The sequence below is a fragment of the Akebia trifoliata genome, chromosome 12 (genome assembly GCF_017979445.1).
Source record: "Akebia trifoliata isolate Shusen 1 chromosome 12, ASM1797944v1, whole genome shotgun sequence".
NCBI lineage: Eukaryota > Viridiplantae > Streptophyta > Magnoliopsida > Ranunculales > Lardizabalaceae > Akebia > Akebia trifoliata.
Window position 1 is genome coordinate 805,561 of NC_141386.1, and position 21,383 is coordinate 826,943.

Genomic DNA, 21,383 nt, shown 5'->3' on the forward strand with positions numbered 1-21,383 from the left:
CTCCCCGCAAGAGTAAAAGTAGTCAAAAAGTTCTATCCAAATGCAGTGTTAGATTATGGTGAACAATGATACTCTAGATCATTATCTAATGTAATTAGGATGTAGTCATAGGGTTATACAACCATTGCATGTAATCTTTATTTATTTAAGAGACTATCGCTTGAGATCTAAAATTCATTTCAAATGGGATTCATTTAGTTGTTCCGAAACCGTGTTCCGCCATTCAACCATATAAAGTCATGTTTTTAGTTAATTTAAGTGTGTTCATATCAATTCTCATTTCCTCGTTTCACGACTCTCTTTTTTCTCTCGTTCTTTTAGAATCTTAAACCTTTGGAGTGAAGACCTTATAACTTCTCTGTTACACACGATCAAAGCATCCCAATCTACTTTTCCTTTGTTTATCACCTATTGAGACTTCTATTACATTTTCACAAATTATATTCATCAATACCAATACCAACTCCATATCGACACTATAGTTTCTTCAACGCTGCTAAGGTCTTTGTCGAGGACCATCCCATGAAAAATGAATAATAAGATAATATGTTACATTACTTACAAATAGTTTCCACAATAATTGCCTTAAAAAAATGTGGCTACTGTCGTAAATTACATTGAGACCTAAATACCCAACAAACAACAATACCCCACTTTTCGAACTGACATGGAGAACCAGAAAATAAACCAATATCGAAACCTAACACGTGGGGCTGAAAGCATTTTGGTTGTGCTATACACTTGGTTTTGCAGGGGAAATGAATAATATATAACATGCCTCGAGATGAGGAAGGAGGTGACAATATGCACAGGTGGTGGGGACATTTAGGAACGTATTTGAAGATGAAACACTGATATTGTAGATCACTCTGCACGTTGTAACAAGAATACAAATCCCGAGTTTTCACGAATCAAGGGTGGAGGATCAATATCAGCTATGTCTATCTGTTGCATCGACTTCGAGATGTCGTCCACAGAGAATGGTATGCTGCATTAGTCAAAAAACGAACCAAAGTGATAATTAATTTATGAATGTACACAGAAGAGAGGATCAAGAGTTGGTTAGGTTAAAGCATGTGGTGATAATGTTGAAGAAAGTTACCTCGAGTCATCATCTAATAAGAAAGAACTACTGATAGCATTGTTGGAGTCCTCTGTCATCATAACTCTCATACTTGAAATAACCTACCATAAGAGAGGAGTTCTAAGTGATTTATTCCACAGAATTGAAATCTATAATAACTCAAAATATAGGATTTGAAGCAGGCAGTTGAAATTTGAAAGCATGGGAGTAGATTAGATTAATTTGGATAGATGTGCTATTGGCACCCCAAATTTTATTGATTACACCCCAATTTCTTAAATTATTTCACTCCCTAATTAAAGATTAAAACACACCATTCAAACAACCACAACAGTTGTTTACAATTAGGATTAGGCTCATATAAAATCCTAAATCTAACAAATAGATATCTAAACAAAAAAAGCTCGCGCGCGAGAGAGAAAGAAAGAGAGAGTTTCTATTGGTACCCCAACTTTCACTTATTCTCAGTCATTGACTTTTTTTTTTTAATGTGGTGTAATAAGTAAAAGTCGGGGTGCAAATAGCACCTCTCTTTGGATATTGTATTCGAGATCGCTGAAGGTTGTACAAGTTACAACTAATTCAAATTAACTTACATCTGAAGACACACTGTGAGTGCCATATTTGTCATCCCAGTACATTGTGCTGATCCTGTATAGTTGTTGTATGCTGAGTACCTGAAAGACAAAGCAAAGAATTATTGTTTCTTTTTTCTTTTTAACCAAAATAAGACAAGTTTCAGAAAGGAGTATTGAAGTTAAAATGGAAGAGTCACTCACAGGGCAGAGATCTTTTGTTATTTCATTCAAGGTCTTTTTGGGCTTTTGATGTATGACCTGATTTATCAGAAAATTAAAATAAAAAATAGGTCGGTAAGCCAAAACAAAAAAAATGGAATTATAACAAATTATGAGTATTAAAAGACCGGATTAATGAATCACACCAGGAATCCAACTGCTTGTCTGATATGCTTCAGTTCATCCCAAGCCGAGCCTGCGTACTGTGTATATTTGGAATTTAGGCAAATTCTTCATAAAGATTGCTGAAATAAAATTTAGGAAAAAGGGTTTGATTTGTGCTCACCTCTTCAGTTGCATCAATGCACCACTGCTCTAATTCAGCCAACCCCGCTTTTACGTACTCTCCGTTGCTGAATGAGCAGCACTCACGCCGCAAAAGAAGACTACAAAATGCAATAATTTGGGTTAAATTCTTGCATAATTAGATTAATTAAAGTGTCAAGAAGAGAATAATTGAACACACTTACCTGTTGAAGAGCTGAACGTTGATAAATGAGAATATCTGAGTGAACACCTTGTGGACTAAGAATGGGGGAACCTGAAAAGAATGAAAATGTAAGAGAGACATCAAGTCTTCAGAAGGATGATCATACTTGCATTCCTACTGTATTTGGAATTTCAGAACTCACGTAATTGGCTTTCAATGTCTTCAAGTAACTGTTCAGGCTTTTGACAATACTTTGCCAGTGAGCAATTAAAGCTTTTTGAGCAACAACATTTGCTTGTGAACGTGATCCTTTTATTAAACTTGCACGGGATGTCCTCGGTGCCTGCATCATAATGGAGAGACATACATTCCGAGTCATGTAGTTGGTTTGTATGACCTATCAAATATGTAATAGAACACTTGCAACAGGACACAAGCAAACATGGTTTAAATAGTAGCCAAAATGAATATATACATGCAGATATTTGGACACTTGGTAATTTGGGATCCCGTGGTCGAGAGATCTGAGAGGAGACTGACAGCTTGGGAATGTAACTCTCCCAAAGGAGATTGATATCAAGAGCACCTTGTCTAGATTACTAATCCTATCTGCCCATATTCCTAATTTCGATGTTTGTAGCTAGAAGTTCAAAACTTGGCCACGATGATCTCCATGGTGAGAAGATACTTCTTGCCAAAAGAAGCCTTTGACTCATCTCACATGGGCCCACATACTCCTATCAACAAAACCACGTCAACAATATGGGATATGGAGAATGTTTCAACTTGTAATACATACTTGATAGGGTTCGAACTTAGAAGTTCAATAATTGGTATGTTTGTTGGGGAGATCATCCTCACCAAAACTTGGCACTTTTAACACACCAAATGACACTGCCATGGAACTCAAATAGCAACCATTTCCAAAAAGAAATCAGGCTAAAAGCTCGTCAGAAATAAGCTCCTTAAAACAAATTTAATTCAACAGTAAGATACTTGACCTTATACCAATTCTAACTTCTTGCCAAAAGGGCACATAGTTGGTCTTGATCCTATCATACTTTTCTTAGCACAGGACCATACCATAATGTGGTGCATGTTCTTAATCCAATGTACAATTTCTGGGCCCCATCCGTACAGCTTTCTAGAAGGGGGACAAAAACAGCCAACCTAATCATCTTAAGCACCAACCAATTTTATCCTTTTTGGATGGCCAGAATTTTAAGGAAAAGGGTTAACAGAAAAATCTGTTTATTGGGTAGTAAAGATCATCTCCTCCTGCCAAGTCCCAAGCCCAGAAGGATGAGGGTTACGTCAGGTTGGCACCGATGTAAAAACCTGCCACACCCTAACATGAATCCTGATCAGACATTGATTTATGTTCATGCTATAGCATCAAGAACAGAAGACTTGGCCTTGGACAGAGTGGATTGGAGGAATAGGATTCACTTAGCCAACCCCAAATCTTTGGGATAAGGCTTTGTTGTGTTTGTGGATGCTTAAGACCATTCAATCAAATTTATTCTGGGAACAAAGAGATCACCTCTATGGAAACTGATGGAAGAGCTCAGATTGATAAAATCTAATTATGGTAGTACTGGGTATATCTAATGTATCTCAGAAAAATCTAATTTATTGAATAAAATAGAGTCTCTCTTACCTGGATACATAGTCCAAGCAAAGGGGAAATCTCTTTCTTCAGATTGTCTCTTATCATTCCATATATCTTCTCTAGGAAGGCTGTGAGCTGCTGTTTGAACAGTAAAGCTGGATATTTGGCTTCCACTTGTCGCAAGTCATCCAGTCCACCAAGCAGACGACCATTAAGGAATGAGAGCCCGGCACTTTGTGGAGATGCTCGAAGTCCCTAAAGAGAGTTTGACAACATTGGAAGATTGGGCAAATAATAAAAAAGAAAGAATAGGCACTCCTTCAGGAAAAGATAAAATAAAATTATTGCTTATTACTTGAGACATTTTCCCAAACAGAGAAGCTGATGTTGATCTCCGCCTTTGTGGAGTAAAGCTAGCTGCCCCACTTGCTTTCAGCGTGCGTTGGAGGAGCAACAACAATGTAGATGAATTAGATAACCAGTAGGATAATATGTCATTATTATCCTGGGCCTTCAGCAGCATAAAATTTATAAATATCAGTAACATGACAAAATACTAAATGGAGTGAGGCAGTACAGGTAAATTGATTGTATTTGTAATTTATATATATACTGAAATCCTTCAACTCAGAATTTTGACATACATTTATAGATGAGCCTATTGTCTGAATGATACGGTCAAAAACACCGGTTCTTTCAACTTCAAATGACCTCCAATGAAGAAGGCACTTGTATATGACACAAGCAGCAACAGGTCTTCCCCCAGAGAATCCCAGGTCTTGTGAAATACACTTTATGAGCAGATCCTGGTTCTCCTGTACAAACAAAACAAATTGCAAGAAATTGGATCACTAAAATAAAATGAACCCTCAAAAGTTGGAGAAGTTAAATCCAAAATGGAATACCAAACATGTTGTGCACTCCTCAAATAAAATTTATATTTATATTATGCGTGAGATCTTCTTACCTGCTGTTTCTCATTAAGTGATTTCTGGGGCTTTTGCTCTGTTTCTGGTTCCCATGGATTAGATACAGCCAGACTTAAATCCTGAGACATTTAAAAGAAGGATGGGAACATAATGCATTCTTTATTTACCTCCTAGAAGATAGATCAAATGTAGCATATATCAAAAGGTAACAAGATCTAACCGATGTCACCATTGTTTCTCCATTTTGAATATTTCCATTCTCAGGAGTCCTCTGTTGATTCATAGAGAACCAATCAAGTTCTTGTTTTCATGACCATAAATGTGAAGATTCAGGAAAATGTACAATATTTTTTCATGCCATGGATACCTGAAAGATGGTTGTTTTCTGCCGTGAAGCTAAAGCTTTACTAGTTGGTGAAATGGCCAGTGCCTGCCGACGAAGTACTTGATTCTCTGATTCAATATTGGAAAGTTTCTCTTCGAGTCTGAGTCATAAAAACATAACCACTTCAGAAAGGTGGAGAGAGAAAGACTCTCTACTCACTACATTTTAGCCATTGTTCCTATCTACGGCTAAATTGCCTTGACAGGATAGATTTTCTTTTCTTTTTGCCTTTGTGTGTGTGTGTATGATTGGTTGAGGTGGAGTAAACCCAAGGGACCTGTAATCCTGAGCTAAGTCTCGTACAAGGAAAGGTTGGGCCTGTGCTTGCCACTCCTAGTTGAAATAAGTCATAAGGAAGGTGAAATCCTGAGATAACTTGGTTAAGGACCAAGTCATGTCACCAATTCATCACACTTCGAATATCCAAAGGGTTTTGTTTCTCATATCATTTTACAAACCTTTGCATGGAATCTTGAAGCTGATCCACTTTTTGCTCTGCATCTTCAAGCTTTTTGACCAGTTCACCATTTTTGGCCTGAGCATCAGCATATGCTTGTTTGGCCTCTTTGGCTGTTTTTCTTTCTGATACCAGCAAAGCCTGTACAATTTATAGAAGTTACATGTGGCTCACATGAACTGGAATAGTGGCGCTCGTAATAAATTAGCATCTTAACTCATGAACCAAAATCTACTGCTTTTGAATGGCAAGCAACGAAACAATTATGATTCTATTTATATTAATTAGTAAAACTGATGGTTCCATTAAAGTACTTATATGAATAGCTTGTTGAAATCAAGTTCAAGATAAAAAAAAGTTGTACCAAGACATGCTATAAAAGAATTTGAACATATTGGTTCTATGCTTCATAACCTGAGGTTTGTATATATATATATTTACTTGCACTTCAATTACTTATTTATGATTTCTACTATTTGAATCAGAAGATCACCTTCATTTCATGCAAATAATTTTGGAACCCTTCAAATTATGAGGAAGGATTGACCAACCCTAGCAGTTCCATAGAATTCCATCAACATTCAACACCTACTGCATAAATTTCATGTAAAATATGGCATCTAAAAAATTCAAGGATATAAGAACGCAAGTCTTCTACCGTGCTATCATAATTAGTGCAATTTCACATTATTTCTGACATTTTTGTATGGCATTGCATGGAGGCATTATGCTTGCATGCAATGACTTGCAATGCCCGTTTTCAGGAACTCAAAATCATCCAGTCGTTAGACAAAATTTTAAATTCAAAATTAGCTTGGCAGCAAACAGTAACCTCCCTAGGCTAAATGTCCATAAGCAACATCGACAGTAATACCTTTAGAAAGGGATCCTGTTAAAATGGATAATCTCAAAAATACCAAACTTCAAAGTGTGCACTCCTATAGGGAAAATCAATAAGCTTTCAAATTCAATAGTAAATAACAAAATCAAATATATTTCGTGAAACTTTTTTTTTTTTTCGTGAAACTTTTTTCCCCTCCCTTTCTAGTTTTATTCTTTCACTACTTCATGTTGTAGTTTTACACAGGACTTGAAGAAGAAAACAAAGGTATTGTCCTTTTTTACCTTAAAAGAGAGAAATGTGGAGGGGCAAAATAAAAAACCAAAAGAAATTGCGTCTACCAAGAGTATTAGTTATGGTAGGTATATACTTTTGGATGATTTTATAAACAGTACATAATCTTTCTTCTTTTCCTTAACAGAAAAGGAAATCAAAACTACCTACCTAAACAGGGCCTAAAGCAAGAAAAACATGAAATATAAAAAAGGACAAAAAACTAAGAATAAGCCCAAAGGACCACCCTAGAAATCGATTTTTCTTTACTTTTTTTCAATATTAGAATATTATAGTAGGCCATTGATTCGAGTTTAGTGGGTCTACCTTCAAGTTCTCAACCTCAGCAGTCAATGAATCAACCTTCTTTGTATCTTGAACTAAAACAGGGGTCTCCTTAATGACTGGAGGAGCTTCTTCAATAGCTTTTCGAGCTGCCTCTCTCTCCCTGATAATCCTGAGGTTTGCCTCTTCTAATTGCAATTGCATAGCAAGTAAAGAATCATGTAACTTGGCAAGTTCTTGGGCTTTTGTCTCCTCTAAATCAGTCTGTATTTTTGAAGCAAAGCATAATCACACATGGAAGTCCCGTAATTTGTCTCACCCCCTAAAAATCAGTGAACTGATATTTAAAAAGTGAAAGACAAACACAAAAAACAGAATACTCATTACCCTTAATCGTTTCTCAAACTGCAAACGCCATGTAAGTTCCTCCACACGCTTTTCTAGTTTGTCTTTCGCTTCTTTAAGAGCTCCAGTTTCTCTTGCAGCCTGAAGACATTCACATTAATGATTACTAGTCCACATTCCTAAATTTATGACCACGTGATGCATCATGGCTTCGTAAAGAGTGACAAAACCATATTAAGGATTTAGATCAAACCATTTTGAGTATTCTGAGTTCTCTCCTAGCAACCCTTCCTCTCCAACCACATTGAGAAATAATTGCTGCTTTCTGGAGACTCTTATAATACGAATAATCTCTGTGGCAACGCCAATGAGCCTGAAAGTCACCAATAAATATGGGTCTATAACTCAAAATCCAAATCCACAAAAAAAATGGATTGTTAATGTTAGTTCTAAAAGGTACGGAAAAAAAATTGTTCCCTTCAAGCATATCAGAATGATGAATGCCATTGTAAAAGTGGCATAGACCACTTTCACTACTAAAGGATAATAGAAACAAATAAAAGCAGTTACGTAGCACAGGGAGCCAATGTTACCTGGATAATGATTGAGGCTTTAGTATGCTTTCTAAACCTGAATTCATCACGTACAACCATTGCCCTTAAGCCTGTCTGCAATGTGATTGCAGATGACTGCAGTGTTAAATAGGAATTCCTGGCAATATATCGATGCAAATTCTTCTGTATCTTCAAAGCTGCTGCTTCCCGTCTTAACTGCTCATACAGCTTGCAGGCCATTTTACCTACAAGCAGAGTCAGAGTTACACTTCAAATCAGTATCGAAATAGCAGCTGCAATTAACAGATCAGAAATTCAGAAGCAAGCTACAGAACATTCACATAGACGTTTTCGAAAAATTGTCTTTCCAGACATCGTATTGTATATTGTTGACGAACTTTATGTTACTTGTATACAAATATATAGTTTTAAGATAGAGATGATTTTACAAATCTTTTTACTTGTTTGTATATGTATATGTATATGTATATTTATATTCATATCAGCATATGCACATATAGGTTGGTCTACACTCAACCGTTCTTACTCCGTATTGTACTTCCTATTTGTGGGGCCCATATGCATATCATGTTGGATGATCCAACCACACAGTGAATCATGTTCAACATGAAAACCACTGACACAAAATAAAAGTTCATTCTAACATTACTAACTATATAAAACAGTTGACTGAAAATAATGATTTTAGCGAACAACACAGATTTCAACTTCAAGTCGGCTCTTCTTCTTTTCTTTTTTTTCTTTTTTTTCTTTTTTTTTTTTTTTTTTTTAATTCTCTTTTCTTCTTTTTTTGTATTAGTGAAAATTTATTAAAGAAGAATACAGACAACGATCACTCCCTAATTACATTTTCCCATCTAAACATAAAATCATCAAAGAAGAAGCCCCTAAACTCCTTAAATTGCTTACTCCAAAAGAAAAGCAAATCGAAGATATTAAAAATAAGCTCTTGCATATTACTCTCAACCCCATCGACCATGCGCATTTTCCTCTCTTTCCACAAACCCCAACAAATTGCAATGGGAGTTAACTTCCAAGGAATCTTCAACCTGCTAGAAAAGGACAGGTACCTCCAACCGAAGGGAAGAGGGACAATCGAACCAGGAAGACACCAAGAAATCTTGAACAAAGAAAGGAAATGAGACCCAACCAAAAAATCCACCTTACAACAAATGAGAACATGGTCCACTGACTCACCATTTTCTCTACACATGTAACAATAGTCGACCAAGAAAAGACCCTTATGCCTAAGAAGATCAACCATTGGAAGTTTGTTCAAGGTATGGACAACTGGGGAGTGAGAATAATGAGTCTCTTCTTCAGGCACATGATTAAAAGTCTCATTTCAATGCCTGATACTAACACGACTTTTGCATAAGCCAATTAGGGTGCGAAGCTTCATCCAATGCTAAAATGATCAATTGCTCTTCAAGAATGAAATGATTATGTACTCAAAAATAAACTAAAAGTCCACAAATGTATGGTTTGGAGGGCAACTGGAAGATACCTCTCCAACGAGATTGCAAATGAATTGCAGCCTTGCGTAATGAGGTGAACTCCTTACGAGCTTTATATGTACGAATTTGTCTTTGAATGGTTCTAGCTGCATTGCTAAGTACCTCTGCTCTTCGTGTATCCAAATCAGCCATCTGACCTGCTCTTAGAAAGACCTTCGTTTTGCCAATCTGTCGTGCCCAATCATGTAGGATAGAAAATTAAGCAAGGCGCAAAGGGATTGAAAATCCATGAATTTAAAGGAAGTGTAGGAATTACCTGATAACCTTTCAATCCCTTTTTATCAAGAATCATTTGGCATGCAACTTTTTCATCATGACTGTACAAAGGAATCCATATGAAGTGTCATTTGATTATCTATACCAACTCATGCTAGGTATCAAACAATTAGTCTGAAAGCATCCAGCATCTTGTGCTTGCTAAATAAATAAATAGAAAAGAGACTTACTTTCCTTCCAAAACTTCTGGAGCAAGGAGACCAAAACGGAGAAGAAACTCATAAAATGTTCTTCTGGTAGGATATCCAGCACAGCTGATCCTAATTGCCTCAAGAACACCCTACATGCATGAAAGGGATAAAAAAAAATTACTACTGAAAAAACAACTGAATGTGACATGAGAATGTGAAGCATGATGTGCTTTCCACAGTATACTTACACCACAGCGTAATTGGTGGATGATGCTGAAGTTCTCAAAAATTGCAGGTTTGAGGACATTGTTCGGCTTCACACATCTTATGTAATGAGGCTCAGTTGTACTTAAGATCTCCATCAAAGATTGAAGTTGTAGCTGCAATTTAATACGTTATTTTTCAATAATTCCTAGAAAAGTGTGCCATTAATATAAGTGGATGTACATTGAGTGTGATCAAAAAATCCCTTATACCCAAAGCCATGTATACATGCTACAGAGCAGTGCACTTTCAGAGTCATACGTTCGTGCATCAGCGTGTTGTGTGTGTGTGTGTGTGTCTCCATGTGTGAGTCTATGCAAATCAGTGGGCTCAAGAAACCAGATACCTCCCCGTAGGTTCCAAAAGGCAGAGTACAAACATCAAAGCTTGTTGGGACTTTTATCAACAGCAACAAGAGGACAAAAAGCAACAAAAAATTTAAAATCTCTGGCAAGTTGATGCGCTTGATTAAGTAGCACAGGCTTCAGGAGGAATCCAGTATGCATACTATATCCAACCAATGACTCATTCAAATTCATTATGGCTCATTCAAATAGTACTCTTCAGCTAAGCCGGTCTTTTCAAAGGCCATGCCAGTAGGAGTCTTCCTCAGTCAAATGTTTCTCAATTCACAATAATTAGTGCCAAGTTGTTTGAGTCATCTGAACTGTACTAGATTCAGGACTGACCATGTCTTTCTTTTAATAAGTAATGAGAATATATTGACAAAAAAACAAAAAAGAGGCAGCTAAATGGAGCTAAAGATCACCACAATAAACCATCTTTGGCCAAAGGATCCAGCCTTGACTGACCAATTTGACCTACTTCACCAAGATTTTAGATCTTGAAGTAAGAAAACAATATTTCTGGATTTATTAACAAATTAATGTCCCATTCTGAATTACCTAAGTCGCTATTAAGGAACCAAACTGTGAACCGGTTCAAACTGAAGCAGTTCACAGTATGGTTCACTCTTGGTTCGTCAAACACAGCAAATCACACGAACTTCATTACTTTATGGTAATTTTTTCACCCCCCCCCCCCCTTCCCCTCCACATATTGATAGTATTTGAGATACTTCCTAAGTTTTCAAATTAATAACATGTTCCTTTGATCTTCCTCTTTATTAATTGACCAAGGGAAAATGACCAAATACCCTTATCTTCAACTTGGAAATAAAAATGTTCTACCATCTTCAAAATCTTTTTACGCCTTCTCATCACTTCAACATTCAAATATATCTCTGTCTAGCCCTACGAACCAGGTTCATTCTTAACCAGCAAGCCACTAACTGCGAACCCGATTTCGAACTGAGCGAACCCCCGAATCAGGTAAGATAGGTCCCAATTAGTTCCTTCCTTAGGCAAAGAGCCACTGACCCAGGGAGAGGCTGGAAGTTAAACCCTCCCATGTGAACCATGTTATCTGAATTCTAGAACCCAATGATAAACTGAGTGATAATTGTCACCAACAAAAGCAACACAGCCACTGTTCCCTAGACAAGGAAGCCAGATTTTATGCTATTTTATCACTACGCTAAAAGCCAGGGGCGGATTTACAGTGGGAGCAATGGGAGCAATTGCCCCCCAAGACTTTTTGAAATCTATAGGGAGGTAGTCATAATTTTAAAAAATTTAAATAGTTCTACTAGTTTGCCCCCACAGAAATTTTGGAATTTTTCATATTAGTAATTTTCCCCCATAGAAATTTTAAAATAGTTGAAGGACTTCAGAACAATTATTCAATTTTGTTTTTCAACTTAGGAGAGTTGAATGACTCCCATTCTCCATTTCCCCTCTAGTCTTCTCATCTTCTCCAACTTCCTCTCACCCCTGATTTTCTCCCCTACAAGCCCAAGACAACTCCACCAGCCGGCAACCACCACTCGACACTCATCCAATCTAGGTATCCCCCCCCCTCTCTCTCTCTCTCTCTCTCTCTCTCTCTCTCTCTCTCTCTCTTAAATTCGGTCTGTCTTCAGTCTCTAGCATACAACCTTTTTAGATTTTATAACCTTCAACCATCAAAACTCAAGAGATCAAGATAGGATTTTTGGGAAATTGAAGATAATGGATTCTTGGGTAGAATTTTTTAAAATTAATGGTTTTCTTTGATTGAAAATGAGTTTGAATAAGATTAAAAGAATTTGCAATTTGATGGCAATTGGTTTTTCTGAGAAAAATAAAGGGTGTTTGGCTAGAGGTTGAAGTGGAGGCCATTTAGATTTCTGCACACATAATGTAAGATTTATTACAAGAAACAAAAGGAAACAAAGGTCGAGACATCTGCCGCTTGCAACAAAAACTATCAAATAAAAAATTAAAATGCTAATCTCTTAATTCGAATGCTCTGAAGTTTTAAAATTTTGGCAATTTCTAAAACCAAAAAACCCCATTACATAAAAAAAGGGATCAAAGTCATCAAACTTCATTGGATTCTTTTCATTTTTAGGGCCGAAAATTGTCACTATCTTATAGCTTTAACAAGGAGAATAAATTCTTTTTAAAGGTACTTTTGAAAAATTCAAGGTTGTGGAGACTACTAATGTCCTCATGAGATTTGAAATATATTTATTTAACCTCAACTTAATCCCTTGAATTTTTTTTATCCAAAATTCCATCTTTGCCCCAGAAATCATATCTTGTTCTTGAGATTTGAAGGTTGAAGTAGCTAGATTAATCTCAAGTTGAAGATTGTTTACTCGAGATCAAAGATGACAGGTCGTGGAAAGAAAATTCAAGGATTTTTCATTGACAAGGAGGCCATTTAGGTCATTTTGAGATCATCTAAAATAAAGATTGAATATTAACCTTGCACTCGTATTTGATAAAAATAGGTGTGTACATAAACAAATTTTGGTGGTAGTAATAGAAGTTTTCAAAATTTATTGACAACCAAGTTATGTAATTAGAACCTACTGTAATAAAGTAGAAGTGCTCCAAAGCTATATGACTACAACCCTAGCTTCTAACCATCATGTGATTTATTTATCTGAATAAGAAAAGTTGGGAAGGAAGTGGAGTCAATCTACCTTGAAGCGAGATCCGATGGAGGAAAATTTGGATGACTTAGATGATTCTTCTGGTAGTGGAGGAAATAGACCCACCACAAAGGGACACTTTGACGCGGTCAATAAATCTTGATGTTCTGCTACCACATAATCTTTGTTTTTGTCAAGAAATTGATCAGCTTGATACATCACCTGCAAAAAGTGTTAATAAATTATATATGCTGTGGCAGCGAAGTGGTAATAATGTCAGTAGAAAATGAACATAAATGGAGATGCAAAAACAAGTATACCTCCCCTGCGTAGTGAGATATAGTGAAAGCAGTACGAGAAAGCTTTGGTTTCATGAAGCGTTTGTTATTTTTAAATGTCTGATACAACTTCTGGGCAAATGTTTCATGAGTAGACTTCGGAAACATGCTGCGTGAAGCACAGATGGTCATATTAATGGAAGAATATGGAAATAAATAAATTCTTCTGAAATCCAGAATTAAGGTAATCTCAGAGCTCTTGTAATAGAATCATGGGTTATGCCTCCATACCAAGCTTCATCCAGAAGAGCAATAATTCCTCCAGGTTTCTGCACAAAGAATGAATTAGTCAATTGTTATCGTCCAAAACAGTGCATCAGACAAGTGAAATATGTGTATGAATGCATGGTGAAATCACAAGTGGAGGAATTTATGATTCCACTGCTCAAATAAATTCAAAAAGTTTAAGCACTGGATTTTCTCCAAAGGCAGGGAAAGTGATACAGTTGAGATTGCATCAAAGAACAGTTAAAAACCTTCTCAATCAGATCCAACACATCTTGGTTGTCAATGAACTCAATGTAGCTCCAATTGATTTCTTCTTTCGTATATTCTTCCTGCTCCATTTTAAACACGTGCTGCCAACAAACAGTCCCAGTAAGTTAAATCAGAGAAGGCTACAAACTATATGATCACTAAAACTTTGAGCCAAAACCTCAGAGGCAAAGTAAGCTTACCTGGTTGAAATGTTGCTGCAGCTTCTCATTTGTAAAATTTATACAAAACTGCTCAAAACTGTTATGAATGACAAGCATAACAAAAAAAACCATATATTTTTAATTAAAACATGTTTTGAACCATTATCTTTACAAACATTTTTTTCCAATTAAAGCCTTACCTATTGCACTTAAAACTTTCAAAACCGTATATATCAAGAACCCCAATTATTGACTTTGAGTTTGGGTCCTGCCCAATCGAAATGTTAATTTTATTCACCAGCCTGTAGACAGAATAAAACCATAGATAACTTAAATACATGATATTAAAACGGTTTCCACAAATTTTATATATAAGAAAGCTCTTTACCAATCAAATAGGCGGGAGTAAATTGTTTTAGCCAAACCATCTCTGCTAACAAGTGCAGAATCAGGATCAAGAGTTCTTGTAATAACTTCTTCTGGTGTCACCATTACACGCTTAATCAGTGCATCTTCCAAGCTCTGGGCATCACACCTACCACAGAATAGCCATTTAACAAAGACTATAAAAACACAAACAAGGCAGCATAGTACATTTCATCGTATAAAAGTGATAGATGGAGCATACATAAGAAGTTCAGCTGTCATTTTCAGATGGAATCTAGACTTTTCATCCTTAATAACAGAGGAATCTATCTCCTTTCCCTTTGCAAAATCAATATTACCAAGATGAAGAATTGAAGCTACCACCCTGAAAATTGACTCCTGAAGAGTAAATTTATAGTAAGAAATCGGGCGGCTGAACCATCAAATACAAGACACGCTATAGAAAGAGGTACAACCAACACTATCTTGTAAATACTGGGAAGGCTGACCTGTTCTTGCTCACTGATTCCAACTATGTCCATAGCCCTTCTGGTTGCTAGATATTCGTGGGTATCATTTACTCCATCCAGCTCATAGCAATTAGATTGGTTAAGGTAATGGAAAGATTTAGGGCTCCCCAACTTATATTTTTCAATATCCTGCACATTTTAGGTGATGATTTTTAAAATATTAATGACCACTTAATTATGACCATTGAAACGATGAGAAAATACTTGAGCAAAAAAGCTAAAAATAGATCAATAATGAACTGGAAAATGACAAGAAGCATAAATACCTCAGGTGGGGCTGCACAAAGAAGGTAAAAGCAATGGTAGTTTCTCTCAGGGTCGGAAATTTGGCAAACACGAGACCTTTCAAGTAGGTAGGTTCTAATAGCTGCCCCAGATATCATCCCATTCTTGTCGAATTGAATTTCAACAAATTTACCAAAACGACTTCATTGACATGCCATGATAACATAAAAAAGATAGCATAATAAGCTCCTACAGCAGCTAAATCAAATACAACTAATTTGATTGAACAATGGGTTAATAATATACCAGCTATATAGATTATTAAGTTTTATTTTGAACTAGCATATGATGAGAACTGTTTTAGAACTATATTATTCTTCTAGGGAAAGTCCCACGATAAACAATTACTCACCTTGAGTTATTGTTCCTAACAGTTTTGGCATTACCGAATGCTTCAAGAACTGGATTGGACTGTAATCAATGTCAACAATCAAAAGAAATGAATTTAGTCAGCAATGTAACCCTTTAATTGTAATTGAGAAAGTGACAAACAATGAATGGATCTATAGGGGAAAACTAAGATTTATTTGGAGATTTAAGGCAAGAAAGGTAATTGCATCTCACTTCCAAGACTTGCTGTTCAACTGTTCTTCCTTCTATTCCAGATCGCCCACCCAAATATGCAAGATATCTCATAAGCATCTTCGTTGTTTCTGTTTTGCCGGCACCACTTTCTCCACTAACAAGAATAGAGTTGCTTTTCCCTTCATTTATCATTGCCCTATTTTATGATGGAAGAGCACATATTAAAACAGTGACCTAGAAAATTGTGACATTTGAGAAAAACAAAACTGGAAATCACCTGTATGCAACATCTGCAACAGCAAAAACATGAGGACTCAGTTCCCCAAATGCTGCTCCTTTATATTGTTCCATCATGTGGGTATCATATAGATGAGGCAATCTTTGAAACGGATTTATTGCAATAAGGATATTACCGGTGTATGTCTGCAAAGATAACAGCAAAATAGATTAGTGACATATGACTATCTATTTTGCTCCTCCTTTAACTTAAAAGCCTCGTCAGCATGTCATTGAAATGGAAGAAAGAATATCTCTCACATAAATTTCATTAAGTTCGTATCTAGTGGCCAAGTTTTGCATAACTCCAGGTTCATGCAAATAAGAAAGCTTTGTCATGTCATCAACACCTCCAGGTGAAGTTTCTGTATCCTTTGGAAACACTTTTGATAAATTCGCAATAACCTGGACACAAGCATCAAGTCTCAGAATCATTGTTCCATGATAAATATACTAATGGGAAAAACTGTCAAGATAATGGTTGCATAATATAAATTCGTTCTTTGCAGGATTATATGGATTTATTATGGCAAAGCTGAATTTTGATATATAAGATAAGACATGATCTTCAAGAATATTGCATCAGCCAGGATAGTTTCATACCATTGTTAAGTAGTTGTCAGTTCGATCAAAAACTAGCAAAAAGTTATGAAATGGAGAGAATCGTCATCTCAGGCATAGTCCTTAATGAAATGCAATAAATGAAGAGTGGAGAGTGCACACACGGAGGTAACTAGTTGTTAGTTACAAATGTCATGTTATCTGACTAGGCAATTCATGGAGTGAATGGAGTTAAAATGTCATACTAGGTGACTAACCATCCATGGGGAATGTATGTTTTACCCGAAGTAGATAATTTCACATGAATTAAAAAGAGGGAAGGGAAAACAAAAACAGATGCACAAACCGTTTTCCCATTTGTGGTACGAATATGAACTTCTTCACCATTGACCCGAAAAACTTCTCCATCAATCCAAGCCAATACGGGATCTTCAACCCATATATGAGAACCTACAATAATGTTAACTGGTGCCGCCTGCAAAAAGAAGTATGGGTCAGAAACATGAAAAGGCATATAAATAAGTTTAAAAAGATTATAGTTAAACCTATGATATCCAGATACAAAAGCTGGCTCAAAATCAGAAAGTAATTTTTACACGATAACAATACCTTCAATTTTGGCTTTATGTGGGGCTTTTCCCCCATCCCAGTTGGGGAAGCTCACCAGATCCCTCAACCCCCAGCACCCAAAAAAAAAAAACTACCCACCATCACCAGGATTTAGTACATAGATTGCTGACAGGTTAGGCAGAATAAAAAGATACCTAGCAAATAGCATTAAATCATGAGGAATGCAAGCAGCTTTGATACGCAGTTGGGTAGGTGGCTGACGTGGCAAGGGCACAGAACCATAGATCTTTTTCATCGGGATTCACAGGAAAAAGATGTGCAGTTTTGTGCCCTTGCCACATCAGTCGCATACCAAAACCACGTGCATTCATCATTATTCAATTGTATTAAAGGCCTTCTTTTTGTGTTTTTATTTTTTTGTTTATTTTCAGTAAAAAAAAAATTGCCTGGGTTTGGTAGAAGGCTTCTTTCCCGTAAAGTTTGCACCAATGAGATGCATCTTCTTCAAGTGAGCCAATCTAATGTGGATCTCTACCTTATCCAAAAAAATTGGGTTCAGCTGAAAGAATCCTGTTCCTCCCTTGAATTCTGCTCTAAGCCATGTTATATGTTAATTCAAATGTGTTCATATACGCTCTCACAACCTCAGTCCAAGTAAATTTTAATCTTCCTCTCTTTTAGAATCTCAATTTGCATATTTCTCCTAATTGAGGCAGTTCCCAGTCTCTGCTGCATATGTCCGAACTATATTTAACCCACCCTTTTTGTGTCTTATTTAAACCTTTCATATTCTCTGAAGTTTCTACGCTTCGATTTTGTTGCCAAATCTTCAACCAAAACACTTTCATCTTATAATCCTTTGAACCTCAGCACTCCACCACCAAGTTTCTTTTTGTTAATTCTTTTGCTTTAACAAGAAGTTCTTTGTCATTCTTATAATGCAATTTGCTATGTCATTGTGTTCAAAGTCCATAAGCTCCAAGTGGCCAAACAAATCCTATTTTCTTGAGTTAGTTTTTTTACCCAATGCAAGAACCCTAAATATTTTCACCACAACCAGACGTCGTCTTGAGATGATACCCAAACCAACCATTTGCTCACTTAACACAGAACCTGGGTTACAATGCCATACGTCAGTTCCAAATAATGTCCTACCTTGAGTTGAAGTCAATGGGATCGGATCCTTGATAATGTGAACATACACATTTGAATCTCGTTATATTTACTCACAAAATTAACTCTTTAGAGACTTTATCACATGATTTGTCAAAGTGAATAAAGACCACGTGGAGATTCCTCATCTTCTCTCAAAACTTCCCACATTAATTGTCTAAGAGATGTGACGGTTAAACCTCCCTAGCATGAAGCAATTTTATTATCTAATATATTGTTGTTTATTGTATCAATCTTTGTTCCGTCACTCTTTTCCAAGTTCCATAGTGTGGCTCATAAGTTGTATCCCTAGATAATTGGTTCAATTTTGTATATCTCCATTATTCCTATAAATAAGCGCCACCATACTCCAGTGTTGTTGAAAATAGGGATGGGCCCCAATCGATCACAATGCCAGCAAAAAAAGAATACACAAGAATAAGACACAGATCAGTGAAGTTTTATCTCTAAGGCTACGACCGCGGGCAATGACAATTAAGAGTTTCCTCTAAATGCAAATTAAAAATAGTCAATAGAAATCCAAAGCAATGACTTATATTAGAGCCCCAACCCTATTCAAAAAAAGTTTGGAATTTCTACAATGTGAACAAAGAAAAAGCACCCTAGCAGGATCTGTACAGGACCAAAATTAAGGGTTCAAAAGGATTCAAGAAAAAAAATATATCAGTACACCTTACCCACACATAATATTCTCCTCCATTCATCTGATAATTTGTTAGTCTCCAAAAAAATATGGAGCAATATAACAATAGCATTCTGACACCTCCCTCCATGAGAAGTTGAGAACTATAAGACTGGCCCACAAGGTTTCAAAGATCCTATCGATTGAAGGTTTCGGTTAATGAAAAAATTGATACGGTATCGGTATTTGACGCTTCGGGGTCAATGTTTCATATCAGTCTTGGCCGATACCGATAAGTATCACTCTAATACATTCCAATATTTTAAACCATACTGACCTACACCATCCATTTCTAAGCAACCGCATTCCTAAACCTAATATTAGAAAATCCGTGGCTACAATTAAATTCAACCTCTAGCAGCATACATGCCCAATTAGACTTATTTCTGTTAAAGTGTTCAAATTGGCAAGTTAAGAACCTACACCTTTTTACGTCCAATCACCCAAACAACACCAGACTCCGCATCCGAAAATAAAAATTCCATCTTTCATAAAACAAATCTTCACTATTTGAAAACAAGCACTAACATAAGGTTTTGGTTTTATTCAAAAACTGAATTAACGCAATAGAATCCAATGAGTGTTCGTGAATCCATTTATTCGACTCTAAGTTCATAAAAAAAAAAAATCGACAAAAATTAAAAATAAAAACACAACCTTTAGGATCTCATTCGTACAATTAAAACAAGAAATGAACTAGAAAACATAAAGTGATAAGGGTTTTAGTTAGGTACCATTGATGCTCCTGAAGATCTTCTTCTTCTTCTTCTTCTCTAACGCATCCGAAACGATAATTGATGAACAGATGTTGAGAACTGAAATTCAGAAGCTCAGATCGAAGAGTACAAACAAATAGCTTTAGATTCTCTGCAACAATTTGGTGAAGATGAGAGAAATTTTTCGAAGAAAACGAAGAAGAAGGTTTGGTGATTTTTCAGAGTTTCTGAATGTTTCTCTCTCCTCCAAATGAGTTTTGAAGTTTACGTATCAAATTAATTTAACCTTCTCTTTCTTACTCTAAACTTCTCTCTCTCTCTCTCTCCTCTCTCTCTCTAGAAGTCTGGTCAGCTGTAGAGTTTCGTGGGGACAATCGTGGTCTCCACACCAGCTCCGAAGCGCGCTCAAGCTCTGAAGACAGCATGAGAGAACGATTATTGACTAAGTAGGCAATTTTGCTTTATTTATCTTTTAGGCCTTTGCATTGGGTTTATTTACAGAAAGCCCATCATTCAAAATTTAAATGTTACACCGACACTTTTAATTTTATACCACGCGAAGCTCGTGTATTTGAAATTAAATCCAACTAAAAGGGAGCATGTGCAAATGCATATTTATTTTAAAAATAAAATTTATGAAATATTTAAAAAAAAAAATTATAATTATTATTTTATAAATAATTTAAGAAAAACTTTCCCAAATAATTACCGATGCTTTTAAAAACATTGAAAGTGTAACTTGTGTCAATAATTTTTTCTTAAAGTGTCAATATTATGTGATAGTTCTATCAGTATTTCCAAAACTTTAGGGATAAACAAAAATGTCTATAATTATTTGAGAATTTTTTATTATTTTATTTTATTTTAAAGTTTTTAATTTAATATATTATAATTATATTATTTTTTTGTTATTTTAAATATTAATTTCAACGCCTTCCAATTTGCATTAGATTATTATTCATTGTAATATATAAAATTAATGGAGTGTTTTTATAATTTTAATAAATTAACTTTACATGAGATCCTTATCTAATTATAATATTGAAGATTAAAATCATACATCTAAAATTTTAACAAATTAACTAACATGTGATGGGAGTCTTGCATTTACAATTTTATTTATTTTGATTAAAAATATTCTATTAATTAGTAAGTCTAAATGAATTTTAAGGTGCACTTTCCATTGTTTTTTTGTTGTTTTTTTTATAATGAGGTGTCTAGACTTCACTAAGGGACGGGATGAGCCAAGATTGGAATCAAAGCATATGGGACCCTCCCCCGAGTACGTACTAAGTGAGGGACCACCCTCGCGAGTGGCCCCAAGGAAATATTGTTCATACTAGGTATTGAACACACAACTTACAGACCCTCATTGTTTATCGGATTCGAAATTTCCATTGAGCTACCCTTCAGAGTTTTCCAAAATAAATTTTGGTGTCAACAACTTCTACTCCACCTCCTCTCGCTATAATAGCAAAAATGATATTAATGGATAAATATTTTGTTGTACTTGTCTAATGAATGTAGTCATTTTCATTTTTC

The 21,383-nt window shown here is 35.8% G+C and overlaps 1 protein-coding gene across 1 annotated transcript; it reads right to left on the reverse strand.

Moving 5' to 3' along the window:
- Positions 1 to 523: 523 nt before the first annotated feature.
- On the reverse strand, positions 524 to 20,241 carry LOC147388464 (myosin-17-like). Its single transcript, XM_086418829.1, has 39 exons — positions 19,860 to 20,241; positions 17,047 to 17,175; positions 16,401 to 16,544; positions 16,141 to 16,286; positions 15,903 to 16,059; positions 15,691 to 15,749; positions 15,320 to 15,479; positions 15,033 to 15,182; positions 14,786 to 14,922; positions 14,546 to 14,692; positions 14,358 to 14,459; positions 14,197 to 14,254; positions 13,996 to 14,097; positions 13,751 to 13,788; positions 13,502 to 13,628; positions 13,233 to 13,403; positions 10,186 to 10,317; positions 9,977 to 10,086; positions 9,787 to 9,847; positions 9,521 to 9,698; positions 8,032 to 8,237; positions 7,692 to 7,811; positions 7,481 to 7,579; positions 7,136 to 7,357; positions 5,696 to 5,835; positions 5,220 to 5,337; positions 5,073 to 5,123; positions 4,891 to 4,971; positions 4,568 to 4,738; positions 4,279 to 4,434; positions 3,972 to 4,178; positions 2,514 to 2,654; positions 2,352 to 2,422; positions 2,168 to 2,267; positions 2,028 to 2,084; positions 1,864 to 1,920; positions 1,681 to 1,761; positions 1,103 to 1,185; positions 524 to 988 (listed from the first exon to the last, which is right to left on the reverse strand). Exons 1-39 carry the CDS (start codon positions 19,860 to 19,862, stop codon positions 865 to 867), a joined length of 4,596 nt encoding a protein of 1,531 aa, XP_086274955.1. The 5' UTR covers positions 19,863 to 20,241; the 3' UTR covers positions 524 to 864.
- Positions 20,242 to 21,383: the final 1,142 nt, after the last annotated feature.

Coding starts and splice junctions, on each gene's coding strand:
- LOC147388464 (XM_086418829.1), bottom strand. Junction 14,460..14,545: donor TACTCCCGCCTATTTGATTG/GTAAAGAGCTTT, acceptor TTCTGTCTACAG/GCTGGTGAATAAAATTAACA. Junction 5,836..7,135: donor CTGAGGTTGAGAACTTGAAG/GTAGACCCACTA, acceptor TAAATTGTACAG/GCTTTGCTGGTATCAGAAAG.